A 13,200-nucleotide genomic window follows, 5' to 3' on the forward strand; every position below is an offset into this window, starting at 1 on the left:
TACCAGGAATGAAGCTCTTTCTGTTCTCTTTATTCTCTGTTCTCAGTTCTGTTTATTTTACTCATCTCCATAGCAACAGGCATATCATGGCCAACTTTTCTGTGTGAGAACCAAGAATTATTTTTCCTGAAGAAAAACCCTTCCCACCACCATCCTTTTTTTTTAGGTAGCTGGGGATTGGACCTGGATCCTTGTATGTGGTAAATCAGTGCTCAACCACTGAGCCACATTCATTTCCCTAAATTGGTTTTATCATTTGTTTTGCTTGTTTTTGTTGTTCTTCCAGAAGGCCCTGGGAACTGAACCCAGGATCTCCTTTGTGGGAGTTGGGCGTTCAACTGCTTGAACCACATCCACTCCCCCACCATCCTTTTTGTAGCTTAGCCTCTCTTCTAGTATTCTGTGTCATAAATTCTAATCATTTTGTCATTATCTTAAGTATTCTCTACATGCTGAGCTCTCTTCTTAAAGGTCTCTTCTGTTTCTTTTAATACGTTATTTTTAAAATTGATCTTTTTTTTTTTTTAAATTGATCATTTTAGCTACTGTATAGAAAGTTGACAGTAGTGGGCATTGGCAGAAGCAGGTAAGCCTAGGAGAAGGCTATTGCTTTAATATAATCGAAAGTGTTTGGCTTTGACTTGGGTGGAAATAGTGAGTGGGGGATACACTCTGGATGTATTTTTTTTTTAAGTAGGGCAGATGGGATATTCCAGTGAAGTAGATATGGGTTGTGACAGAAAGAAATAGATGAATGACTGTGCCAAGTTGTTTGCATGATTCTTGAGAAAGGTAAAATTGTCATTTACTGTCATGGAGAAGATACGTGGAGGAGAGGATTTGGGCTAGGATCAGAAGTTCTATTTTGGACATTGTTAGTTGCACGTATTTGTTAGCATCAAAGTGGAGCTCTCTGCACTGTGGTTGTACACATACAAGAAGTTCAGGGTGAGTTATGTCTGGCAATAGAAGTATGAACTACATGAGCTCTTACAGAGTTTGAGTAAAGATAAAGAAGAACCTTGGGTGGTTAGAGTCCAGAAAGATGATTATGTAATAAGTTAGATTGCAAAAGAGTAAATGTTGAGACAGGAACATCCCAGTGAGGCTACTGTCTTTGAAAGGTAATTTGTTTCAGGAAATTCAGAGCGATAAACATTGTCTAGAGTTGTTGATTAAGATGGGAACTGCTGGACATCACGTGATTTTGGTGTTTGTCCCATTCAGACACTATATATTTTTGTCACTTTCAATTCTCTTTTTATGAAATAGTTTCAAGGACTCCAGGATATACTAGATTATTCCTCCTCTAAATTCCCACTCTACACTGTTTCTATAACATCGAGAGGTGGTCCCAAAAATACTGTACCATTTTTCACTCATGGTGCCCAAGGTATCTTTGCCTCCTGGGATTGAAGAGCCTGTTTTTCATTCTCCCTTATGTAAGAATTGAAGATTTCATAGTCATTCACTGATTTTTTTCTTTGTTTGATGGCTTCACCATGTGGGGAAGAGGCCATACCCCCTCCCCCCAGTTGTCTGCTCTCTGTGTCCATTCACTGTGTGTTCTTCTGTGTCTGCCTGTATTCTTGTCAGTGGCACCTGGAATCCATGTCTCTTTTTGTTGTGTCATCTTGCTGCATCAGCTCTCCATGTGTGCGGTACCATTCCTGGGCAGGCTGCACTTTTTTTACACTGGACGACTCTCCTTGTGGGGCTCCCCTACTCGGGGCACACCCCAGCGTGGCACGGCACTCCTTTTGCATGCATCAGCACTGCGCATGGGCCAGCTCATCACATGGGTTAGGAGGCCCTGAGTTTGAACCTTGGACCTCCCATGTGGTAGGCAGATGTCCTAACCGTTGGGCCAAATCCACTTCCCTCAAGCATTTCTCAATGCAAGTTTTGGGCAAGTATGGACATGACTTCTATATGTAAAGCTCTCTAAGAGATGCTCTTATAGGTGGTGAATCACAGCCATAATATATGCTAAACAGACTGAATTTAGTATGAAATAAAGAAATACCAGGAAGCAGACTGGCTCAGTGGTTAGGGCGTCCATCTACCACATGGGAGGTCCACGGTTCAAACCCCAGGCCTCCTTGACCAGTGTGGAGCTGGCCCACGTGCAATGCTGATGTGCGCAAGGAGTGCTGTGCCACGCAGGGGTGTCCCCGCGTAGGGGAGCCCCACACACAAGGAGTGCGCCCCGTAAGGAGAGCCGCCCAGCGCTAAAGAAAGAGCAGCCTGCACAGGAATGGCGCCACACACATGGAAAGCTGACACAACAAGATGATGCAACAAAAAGGAACAGATTCCCATGCCACTGACAATAGAAGCAGACAAAGAAGAACATGCAGCAAATAGACACAGAGAACAGACAACTGGGGTGGTGGGGAGGGGATATAAATAAATAAATAAATAAATCTTTTAAAAAAAGAAAAAAAGAAATACTTTCCAGGGATAAAAAGTTTTATAGTCAAGAATGACAAATCAGTATGTAATATTTAGAAATTCAGCTTTTGATCCATTTTTTTTGTTACAATTCAAGGCAATGTGAAGGTAACTAAAAATGAGCAATGAAGACAAGGATTAATTTAAAATGTGTTGGAAATTGAACTTACCACTAGTATGAATGAAGAGAAAATGGAAATGTGCAAAGCCTTGTTGTGAACTTTCAAAAGAGTGACCTGAACATGACCAAATGAAGGCCATGTTAGAAGGTATTTGTATGGGAATGAATGGAGTAGAAAAGTGGGTAAAGGTGGTATCATGTTAAATATTAACTTCAGTTGCCAGATGACTAGACTTATTTTTTAAAGTAATTGAGATAGCATGGTGGGAGGATAAGTTTGCCTCATATTTTTCTAGCTCTAGGTTGTTTACCTTTTACCTGGATGGTAGTTGTGTACATCCAGATGTTGAAAAAAATTCTGAAGATAAATTTTGGTCTACAAGTCATGGTCCACAAAAAAAAGGTCCTTTAGGACCCCTTACTAGCTGCCAACCAAATAGATGCTATTAGTGGCAAGATGAGAAATCAGTATATTAGGGATACTGATAATGAGAAAAATTCATATATAACATCTATTCATATACCAGATACAACACGTAGAATGTGATGGGAAAGTTGACAGTTTCCTTATCCCATGCAGGAGCACATCTGAAAAAATGCAGGATCTACTGGCCTAATGCAAAATTCCTAAGAATCATTTGTGTTGGGGGTCCCCAAAACCACCCTCAGGTTCAGTGATCACTAGAAGGACTCCCAGGCCTCAGAAAATCTTTTACACTCACAGTTGACATTTATTACAGTGCAACAATACAGATTCAAATCAACAAAGGTAAAGGACACATTGAGCAGAATCCAGGAAAAACCCGGTGCGAGCTTCCAGTTGTTTTCTCCCATTGGAATCATATGAACAGTTCTTGATTCTTTCAACCATGATATGTTAACAACATGTGCATAGTATTGCCAACTGGTGAGGCTCACCTAAGCCTTGGGGATCCATGGTTTTATTGGGGGTCAGTCATGTAGGCATGATATTCAATCTCTAGCCTTGGGTTAAACTGATACAGCCTGTCCCAAAAGACAGCCCTTAAAAAAACAAGCATTCACTTTAAATCACAGTTAGTATAAACTGTCTGGTGTGGTCAGTACTCCCAAGGGCACAGAGGTTATATCCCAGGAGCTAGTAAAGAGCAATCCTTCCTTGGAAGGTAAAGGATTTGGGTAAATCAAGCCTGCCAATTTAGCCCATACTGCAGATCATTGTTAACCTCTTTCTATAGGAACTTGGGAGAGTATGTCCCAACTAGATCATTAGTTGGAGTCTTGACAAAAAAGCATTCCTTTAAATTTGACATTGCTGTTTTGTGAAAGTTCATCTAATGGTGGTCTCTAGATTGGAGAAAAAGGACTAGTTTTTGGGATAATGTGGTCATTCTATAGTATATCACACATGGCTGGAAACCAAATAGTGAGGATTTCATATTCTTACTGCTCTGAGATATATGTTCTGTGCACCTGAATCTGCATATTGCCCTTATCACTGTAGTCAGTGATTCCTTTCCGTGGGTTTAAAGGATTCCAGAACTCTGTGTATTGGAATGATGTATGTCATCATCTTTTTTCATTCTACGTGTTTTGGAACATGATCTCATATGGTACTTTCTTTGAATAATTTGTGCTGATGTTTTCCACATTGCTATCTCTAGTTAAAACCATTTTTCAAGGTTTATATATTTGATTTCTTCATGTCCATACTAGATATATAATAATATTAAAGTTTGTTTCACAGTACACACTTGATTTTTTTCCCATGTTCTTAACTTTAATAATCCTCATTTCCTTATGAGGAATTCCACCTACTCAGTGGCTCAAGTCATATAGTATGCAGAGAAATCACTTTCATTAACCCTCTGCACTCCAGCATTGAAACCATCAGTGAACCTTGTCATTTTTCTGGAATCATATCTAGATTTCTTCTTCTTTTTCCATCTCCATCTCCTTTAACCACAGCGCACAATCTGCAACTACCTATTTCTTCACTTCCTTATTTATTCACTTTTCACTAATTAGAATTTGAACCTCATTGAAAATAAGGAATGTGTTTGTATATCCCAAATATAAGCATTGTGCCTTGTGCATGAGAGCAATTCAGCAAACATTTGTGGAATAAATCAATGCGGTCCTTATCAGTTTGGATCAGCCTCTGTGGTCTGGTATCCTTCCAAATTTTGTGGTTTGCTGTGAACAGTGACTTGCTTCTATCTCCATATGTTTGGCAAGAACCGGTTTAGAAAACAACCAAATCTACATAGATTGCAAATTATCTAACCTTGTTTGTGTAACGATTGCTTTTACTTTCTGTGTGTTTATATGATTGCTTTTACCAGTGTGCAAGAAATAAGGAACATTTATGGGGTTTCTTTTTCACTGATATAGAATTGTCACTAAAGAGCCTCATACAAAGGTATTATTTAAACAGTTTTATTACAAATTATTAAATGATTAATTGTTCTCTTCTTTCATAGCCATTGGGAAAATTAATTGTCCTCTGCAGCATCACTTGCAAAATCAAAGAATTCAGAAGCTTGTGGAACAATGCCTTGAACATAATACATTTGGAAATGCTGCTCATCAGAGTAAAAGTCATTTTCTTTTAAGACGATATCATGATATGTTTAAAGTACATGAAAAAACATTAAATTCAAATTTAAGTTTAGAAAACCAGAACAGAAACAGTGAGGTAAAGAACTCTTCTGAGTTTAATGGAGGTGAGAAATCCTTTCTCCATGGTAAGCATGAACAATTTTATACTGAACTTAAATACACTGAAAGTGCAAAACCCATCAGCAACGAGTCCCAGGTTATTAAGCTTCAGAGAACTCACAAAATAGAGAAACATCATATATGCAGTGAATGTGGGAAAGCCTTTGCCCAGAAGTCTCAGTTCATTAATCATCAGAAAGTTCATAGAGGAGAGAAACCTTATGGATGCAGTCTGTGTGGGAAAGCATTCTCCAGAAATTCCAGGCTGACTGAACATCAGAGAACACATACAGGACTGAAACATTATGAATGCACTGAATGTGACAGAACCTTCCCCAAGAAATCACAGCTCAATCTACACCAGAAGACTCACATGGGAGAGAACCCCTATACGTGCACTGAATGTGGGAAAGCCTTCATCAAGAAATGCCGGCTCATTTATCATCAGCGAAGTCATACAGGAGAGAAACCCCATGGATGCAGTCTATGTGGGAAAGCATTCTCTACAAAGTTCAGTCTTACTACTCATCAGAAAACTCATACAGGAGAGAAACCATATATATGCAATGAATGCGGAAAAGGCTTCATTGAGAAGAGGCGTCTTATTGCACATCATCGAACTCATACTGGAGAAAAACCTTTTATATGCAATGTATGTGGGAAAGGCTTCACTTTAAAGAACAGTCTTCTTACACATCAGCAAACTCATACAGAAGAGAAATCATATACATGCACTGAATGTGGGAAAGGCTTTTCCATGAAGCACTGTCTCATTGTTCATCAGCGAACTCATACTGGAGAAAAGCCCTATGTATGTAATGAGTGTGGCAAAGGGTTCACTCTTAAGAGCCCTCTCATCAGACATCAGCGAACTCATACAGGAGAGAAGCCCTATGTATGCAGTGAATGTGGAAAAGGCTTCACGATGAAGAGCGATCTCATCGTACATCAGCGAACTCATACTGAAGAGAAACCCTATATATGCAATGATTGTGGAAAAGGCTTCACTGTGAAGAGCCGTCTTATTGTGCACCAGCGGTCTCACACAGGAGAGAAACCCTATGTATGTAGTGAATGTGGAAAAGGCTTCCCAGCAAAGATCCGGCTGATTGGACATCAGCGAACCCATACAGGAGAGAAACCCTATGTATGCAGTGAATGTGGGAAAGGCTTCACTGAAAAGAGCCATCTCAATGTACATCGGCGCACTCATACTGGAGAGAAACCTTATATCTGCAATGAATGTGGAAAAGGGTTAACTGGAAAAAGCATGCTCATTGCACATCAGCGAATTCATACTGGAGAGAAACCATATATATGCAATGAGTGTGGAAAGGGCTTTACTATGAAGAGTACTTTAGGAATACATCAACGAACTCATACTGGAGAGGAACCCTACAAATGCAATGAATGTGGGAAAGCCTTCAGGAAGAAGACATGCCTTATACAACATCAGAGATTTCACACAGGAAAGACGTCTTTTGCATGTACTGAATGTGGAAAATTCTCTTTGCGCAAGCACGATCTTATTACCCATCAGAGAATTCATACAGGAGAGAAACCCTATGAGTGCAATGAATGTGGGAAAGCTTTCACCACAAAATCAGGGCTCAATGTCCATCAAAGAAAACATACAGGAGAGAGGCCCTATGGATGCAGTGACTGTGGGAAAGCTTTTGCCCATTTGTCAATCCTTGTTAAACATAAGAGAATGCACACATAGTCATTGTGGGACATCTTGTTGCCAGTTAGGAGTCCCAGTATATTACAGTATTTGCATTGAAGAGTAATTTAATGAATGCAGATAATGTGTTAGTGTCTGTAGTCATTAGTCACCTCACATTTTAGGTCAAAGAAAACATGTATGAAACAACGGATACAATCTGCATTGATAATTCTCTCGGTCATTTTATATCTTTAAAAGTTTATGCTGAGAAAATGCTATGAATGGACAAACTAGGAGAGCTTTCCATGGGAAGATAGGTCATCAGTAAATTAATTGGAAAAAGTGTGATAATTGTGGGGAAGCCTTTGCCCAAAAATAACATCTCAAAAGCTTTCAAAGAGTTTACACCCTAAGAGAAATACTTCCATATGGCAATGAATATACAGCTGGGTTTTTGGTGATAAATTTGACTTCATCCTTTTCCAGAAAATCATTTTCTAACAATCCTATGAACAAACTAAATGTGAAGCACCTTTAGCAAAATATCATTGATCTCATAAAAGATTTTCAGAAAAATGATAATTGAGTGCTTTCTGCCACAAGTCTAACTTTAATAAATAATACAATCTGTTTTACATTTGGGGAATAGGGTATCTTGAACCATATTTCAGTACCTTCTGAATGATATTATAATTTTTTAAAGAGTGGTTATACCTCTTCTCTTGAATTAAATTCAGTATATACAATTCAAACAATTCTATGCCTATCATTTTTGTATATTAGCTTTTCCATTTTTTGGTTCTCAGTTAAACATTATTTTGGAATTCTCGAAGCACTTCAAAGTGAAACAGTATGTTAAATACATAAGTGTAACAACATATTTGGATGTGCTTTAACATGTTGATAGATACCATCAAGTAGTTTATGGGATTATTGTTAATATGATTTTCTATACATTTTTATTTTGAGATAAGTTTAGATCCACAAAAACTTAAAAAATAGCCCTAGATGTCCTTTACCCAGTTTCTTCATCATCAAATGCAGGAAAATGATATTGTTACAATATTATTAGCTAAATTAGAAAACTTATTTGAGTTTCACCAGATGTGACATACACTCATTAGGGTTTGTTCTGTTTTTCTGTATAATTTTAAGAAATTTGATCACATATATATTCCTGTAACCACCACAACAATCAAGATACACGATTGTTATTTCAACACAAACTTCCTCATGCTACTCCTCTATATTCACACCCTCCCCTCAACCTTAACACTTGGCAATCACTGATATAAAAATCATTGTTATAAAATGTAGTCATACAGCATGTACCCTTTTGAGGTTGGCTATTTGATGTTAAGCAAATTCACCTTAAGAGCCATCCAATTTGTTGGGTGTGTCAATAGTTGTTTTGTTTTTATTGCTGAGCAGTGATTTGTAATATAGATGCTTCCCAGTCAACAACTGAAGAACATTGGAGTTGTTTCAAGGATTTTACTGTTATGAATAAAGATACTGTGAATATTCTTATATAATGGTTTGTGGGACTAAAGTTTTCATTTCTATATGCTAAGTACCTAAGAATAAAATTTATAGATCATTTGGTAAGTGTATGATTATGAGAAATAAACTCTTCCTGACTGACTACCATTTTTTCTTCCCATCAGCAATATATGTTAGGTCCAGTTGCTCCACATCCTGTCTAGCACTTAATGTCAGTATATTATATTTTAGCCATTCAATTATGGGTGCACTTGTGTCTCATTGTGTCTTTAATTTACATTTCCCTAGTAGTTAACTAATGTTGAATGACTTTTTATTTAAAAAAAATTTTTTTTAGGTACCTGGTCCTGGGATTGAACCCTGGAACTTGTATGTAGGAAGCCAGTGCCCAACCACTGAGCCACATTGGCTCCCCTGAGTTAGTTGTTTCATTTGCTTGTTTGCTTTTGTTTTTTGTTTTTTTTTTTTAGGCACCAAGGAGGGAACCCAGGACCTCCCATGTGGGAAGCAGATGCTCAACTGCTTGAGCCACATCCACTCCAGAATATCTTTTTATGTGTTCCCTTGCCATCCATATATCCTCTTTGATAAACTCTCTATTTTAAGTCTTTTGGTGTTTTTCAACTGGAATGTTTATGTGGATTTTTTTTAAATTGTGGCGTTTAGACATTGTATAGTTTGCAGAAAAGCCCTTTGTCCAACATGTTTTATACAAATATTTTTCCTCTTCTGTAGCTTATCTCTTCATTCCCTTAACAGTTTTTCTCAGAGGAAAAGATATTATTATGAAGTCAAATTTGCCTGTTTTTTTTTTTTTAATTTTTTTTATGGTTTGTAATTTTGGTGTTATGTCTAAGTGTTTTTCACCAACCCTAGGTCATGAGTATTTTCATAGAAAAATAGTTTTTTGCCACCAGTATTTAGAACTATGATTCATTTTTTAGCTATTTTTTTTTAAAGGGATGAGGTTTAGTTATAGTTTATTTGTTCTTTTTCCATTGAATTGCTTTTGTACATTTGTAAAAGTCATTTCCCAGTATTTATTTGGGTCTACTTCTTGACTATCCTGTTCTGATCTGTTCCTATCTCTCGCTAATACCACACTATCCTGATTACTGTAGATAAATACTAAGACAAAAGAACAGGTAATTAGAACCCTCTAGCTTTTTCTTTTTTCAATTGTTTTGACTCTTCTGGTTCTTTTACCTTTCCATATAAATTTTTAAGTAAGCCTGTCTGTATCTACAAAAGCTCCTTTGAGAATTCTATTGAATCTACAAATTAAATCAGAGTTGACATCTTTTCTACATTGAGTCTTCCAACCTAAAAACATGCTGTCACTCCATCTAATTATTATTTTATTTCTCTCCCCTTCCCACCTCCCCCAACCCCCGTTGTCTGCTCATTGTGTGTTGTTTTTTTTTTTTTTTCTTACTTGCATTCTTATCCAGGAGCGGAAAACTGTCTCTTTTTTTGTTGCATCATCTTGCTTTGTCAGCTCTCTGTGTGTATGATGCCACTCCTGGGCGGTCTGCGCTTTTACTGCTCAGGGCGGCTCTTCTCGCAGGGTGCACTCCTTGTGCATGGGGCTCCCCTATGTGGGGACACCCTGTGTGGCAAGGCACTCCTTGCCTGCAGCAGCACTGCTCATGGGCCAGCTCACCACACGGGTCAGGAGGCCCTGGGTATAGAACCCTGGACCCTCCATATGGTAGGTGGACACTAACGGTTGAGCCACAACTGGGGCTTTCCTCGTCTAATTATTATTATTTTTTAATGTGTTTCTTAGTTTATAGAATTCACTCCTTGTGCATCTCTCCCCACATAGACACCTGAGTTCCTCTAAGACGGCCATGCCCATTGGACTCCTGCTTAAAGGCTAAAACAAAGTGTGCAAAAAGAATGCTGCCATCTCCCCCCCCCCCCCCCAGTCGCCTGAATATTATGCCCCATGTGACACGTTCTCCTTGGTCAGGCTCCTGCTGCTGAAAACCTCTGCAGTTTGCACAGCACCGCTGCCCCTCCATTGCCATAAGTAGGGGAAGACACTGGGGCCTAAAAGTGACTTCAGTTTTTCCCCACTGCCTGAGTCACCACCTCCTTTACGGCCACAGCGTCAAAAAGGCTGAGGGTGGGCGTCCCAAGCCGGAACTTGGATTGCCAGGAACATCCACCGGCCCTCAGGGGCCCGGGCAACCGGAAGGAGGGCCTGCGGCGTGAGCGCGCCAGAATCGGAAGTGGTTCCAGGCTTGGCCCCAGCTCTGGTAGCTTCCCGGAAAGTGTGTCTTGGCTCAGAATCTAGTGACTGGGGTTCGGGCGGAGGACTCAGTCATGAGTGAACGTTGTGTCTCCACCATGTTTGGCATTTAACGTGGGACTCAGAGAATCCTAGAGTAGGGGTGGGGGTGGGGTCTGGGTTAGGGTTCAGATTTAATATGAAGTCAACCTTTTTTTGGTGAGGCCAGTATGTTTGAGGGGCTTTAGGAAGTTAAGAGTTTTCCAGGCCCGCAGTCCCAGGTTGGTGGGTGGTTTGAGGCTCAAATTTTGGATGCTGGCGGGAAACGGACTTTGGCCCAGTGGTTAGGGCGTCCGTCTACCATATGGGAGGTCCGCGGTTCAAACCCCGGGCCTCCTTGACCAGTGTGGAGCTGGCCATGCGCAGCGCTGATGCGCGCAAGGAGTGCGGTGCCACACAAGGGTGTCCCCCGCGTGGGGGAGCCCCATGCGCAAGGAGTGAGCCCGTGAGGAGAGCTGCCCAGCGTGAAAAGAAAGAGCAGCCTGCCCAGGAATGGCGCCGCCCACACTTCCCGTGCCGCTGACGACAACAGAAGCGGACAAAGAAACAAGACGCAGCAAATAGACACCAAGAACAGACAACCGGGGGAGGGAGGGAATTAAATAAATAAATAAATCTTTAAAAAAAAAAAAAAAAAAAAAAAAATTTTGGATGCTGGGAATATTTCCGTTCAGTCTTTAAAAGTGTAAGGCCATTCTCCAGGTTTCTATTAAAGCACTGTCTTCCTATATTCACTTTTATTGTCCCCACAAAATTCAGAGTTCAGGGTGATGAAGTGGTGTTACCTATTAAAGATGGGATTTTTTCCCCTCTTTTCTAAAAGTTAACTGCATATTTCCCTTGGTTATTTCAGGTTTATTTGACACAAGTAGAAACAACCATTTTCCTAAATTCTACAATCTGGTGAGAACCATTTTATTCTTCTATCTTTTTAGCCTACCTTTAAAAAGAAAAAAATATGATTATCTCTATAACCACACATATTGATGTGGGTTATGGGTGGGAGGCTCTTTGTCTCTTCAGAAGTAACTTAAGCTGTCTGTCCTGACTTGTGGGTGTGGGACAGTGAGAAGCTGGAGTCCTGCCCTTGGTGACCATGGCAACCACTTCAGTCTCAGAAGGCCATTTAGCAATGCAAACTCTATATACCTACCAGTCAATCCAGGGAAACTCTGATGGTAGTGATGCCGAACCTTAAGGGAACTTGGACTTAGCCTCCAATGGGGAATAGAATATAGCCTGTGCATAAATTCAAAATCATCTAATTCTGTACCCTGGTCTCTAGAAATCCAGTTTAAGTGATATGGGCTTTGAATGTTCAGAAAGGATGTAAGACTAATTGTGTATTCCAGATTGCATCCAGACAGAATGTGGGCTAGATGCTAATTCAAGCTCACTTGAAATGTGGGTGATATGATAGGTACTCAGGCAAAGACTTAACTAACAAAGAAAGTAGTTTTCTTTGATAAAAGCTCCATGACTCCCCACCCTGTATAAAAGGAACTTGAAAATCTTGTTTGGGGCTCCAGTTTGAAACAGAAAGCTCCCACGTCTCACCGGCTGTCAATAAATCATTTTTCCTTCTCAAAATCATTCCTGAGTCCTGGACTTTCTATACGCAAATAATTGAACCTCTCTCAACTTCTACAACCATATAACAAACTATCCTCTATCATGACTGGTGGAAAACTGGAGCTATTTTGCATTTTCTCTTTAAATTATTAAGAGTTCCTGTTACTCTACATTATTGCCAGCATTTGATATTGTCAGTTGGTTTGGATTTCAGCAATTCTAATAGCTGGTTATGTGTTTCAAGTTGTAGTTTTTTCAATTTCCTGTTTTAAAAAAATGATGTTGACCATATTTTTACGTGTTCTTTTGCTGTTTGTTTTTTCTGGTTAAGTGTCCAAGGACTTTGCCTTTTTTTTTTTTTTCTTTTCTGAGTTTTACTGTTTTAAGAATTCTTTATGTTATAGATACAAGTCCTTTATTAGATATATGACTTGCACATATTTACGTCCTGACTTGTCTGTCCATTGTCTTAACAGTATGTTTCAGAGGGCACAAGTTTAAACAATTTTTTAAATCATGCACAATCTATAAGTTTTTTCTTTAATGGGTCATGCTTTTGATGTATCTAAACTCTCATCATCAAACCCAAGGTTCAACTGATTATCTTCTATGTTTTCTTCTAGAAGTTTTATCACTTTACATTTTCAATTTATGTCTAAGATCTATTTTGAGATTTTTTAATATGAAGTGAGGAATGTATTCAGATTTTTATTTTTTTATGTACTCCTCCAATTGTTCCAATACAATTTTAAAAACAAGCAAACTATCTTTTTTGCTTTGAATTGCTTTTTAACATTTGTCAAAATTGTAGCCTGTAAATCAGCCCGCTGTATTACTTTTCAGCTCCTTCCTCTCTACCTGAGACCCATTATCTGTTACTTTCTCCCA

General features: G+C 39.2%; 1 protein-coding gene across 8 annotated transcripts in view; it reads left to right on the forward strand.

Moving 5' to 3' along the window:
- Nucleotides 1-8,585, forward strand: part of LOC101419163 (zinc finger protein 615) — a 51,492-nt gene extending 42,907 nt beyond the window's left edge. For 7 of the 8 annotated variants that reach the window (XM_071209576.1, XM_071209578.1, XM_058279161.2 and 4 more), the window contains one exon: nucleotides 5,038-8,585. In XM_071209576.1, the coding sequence (XP_071065677.1) occupies nucleotides 5,038-6,998 (1,961 nt within the window). In that variant the 3' untranslated portion in view covers nucleotides 6,999-8,585. The remainder of the gene's footprint in view (nucleotides 1-5,037) is intronic. The other variant, XM_071209582.1, reaches the window with a different exon arrangement.
- The last annotated feature ends 4,615 nt before the right edge of the window (nucleotides 8,586-13,200 follow it).

Source organism: Dasypus novemcinctus, chromosome 18 (genome assembly GCF_030445035.2).
Source record: "Dasypus novemcinctus isolate mDasNov1 chromosome 18, mDasNov1.1.hap2, whole genome shotgun sequence".
Lineage (NCBI taxonomy): Eukaryota > Metazoa > Chordata > Mammalia > Cingulata > Dasypodidae > Dasypus > Dasypus novemcinctus.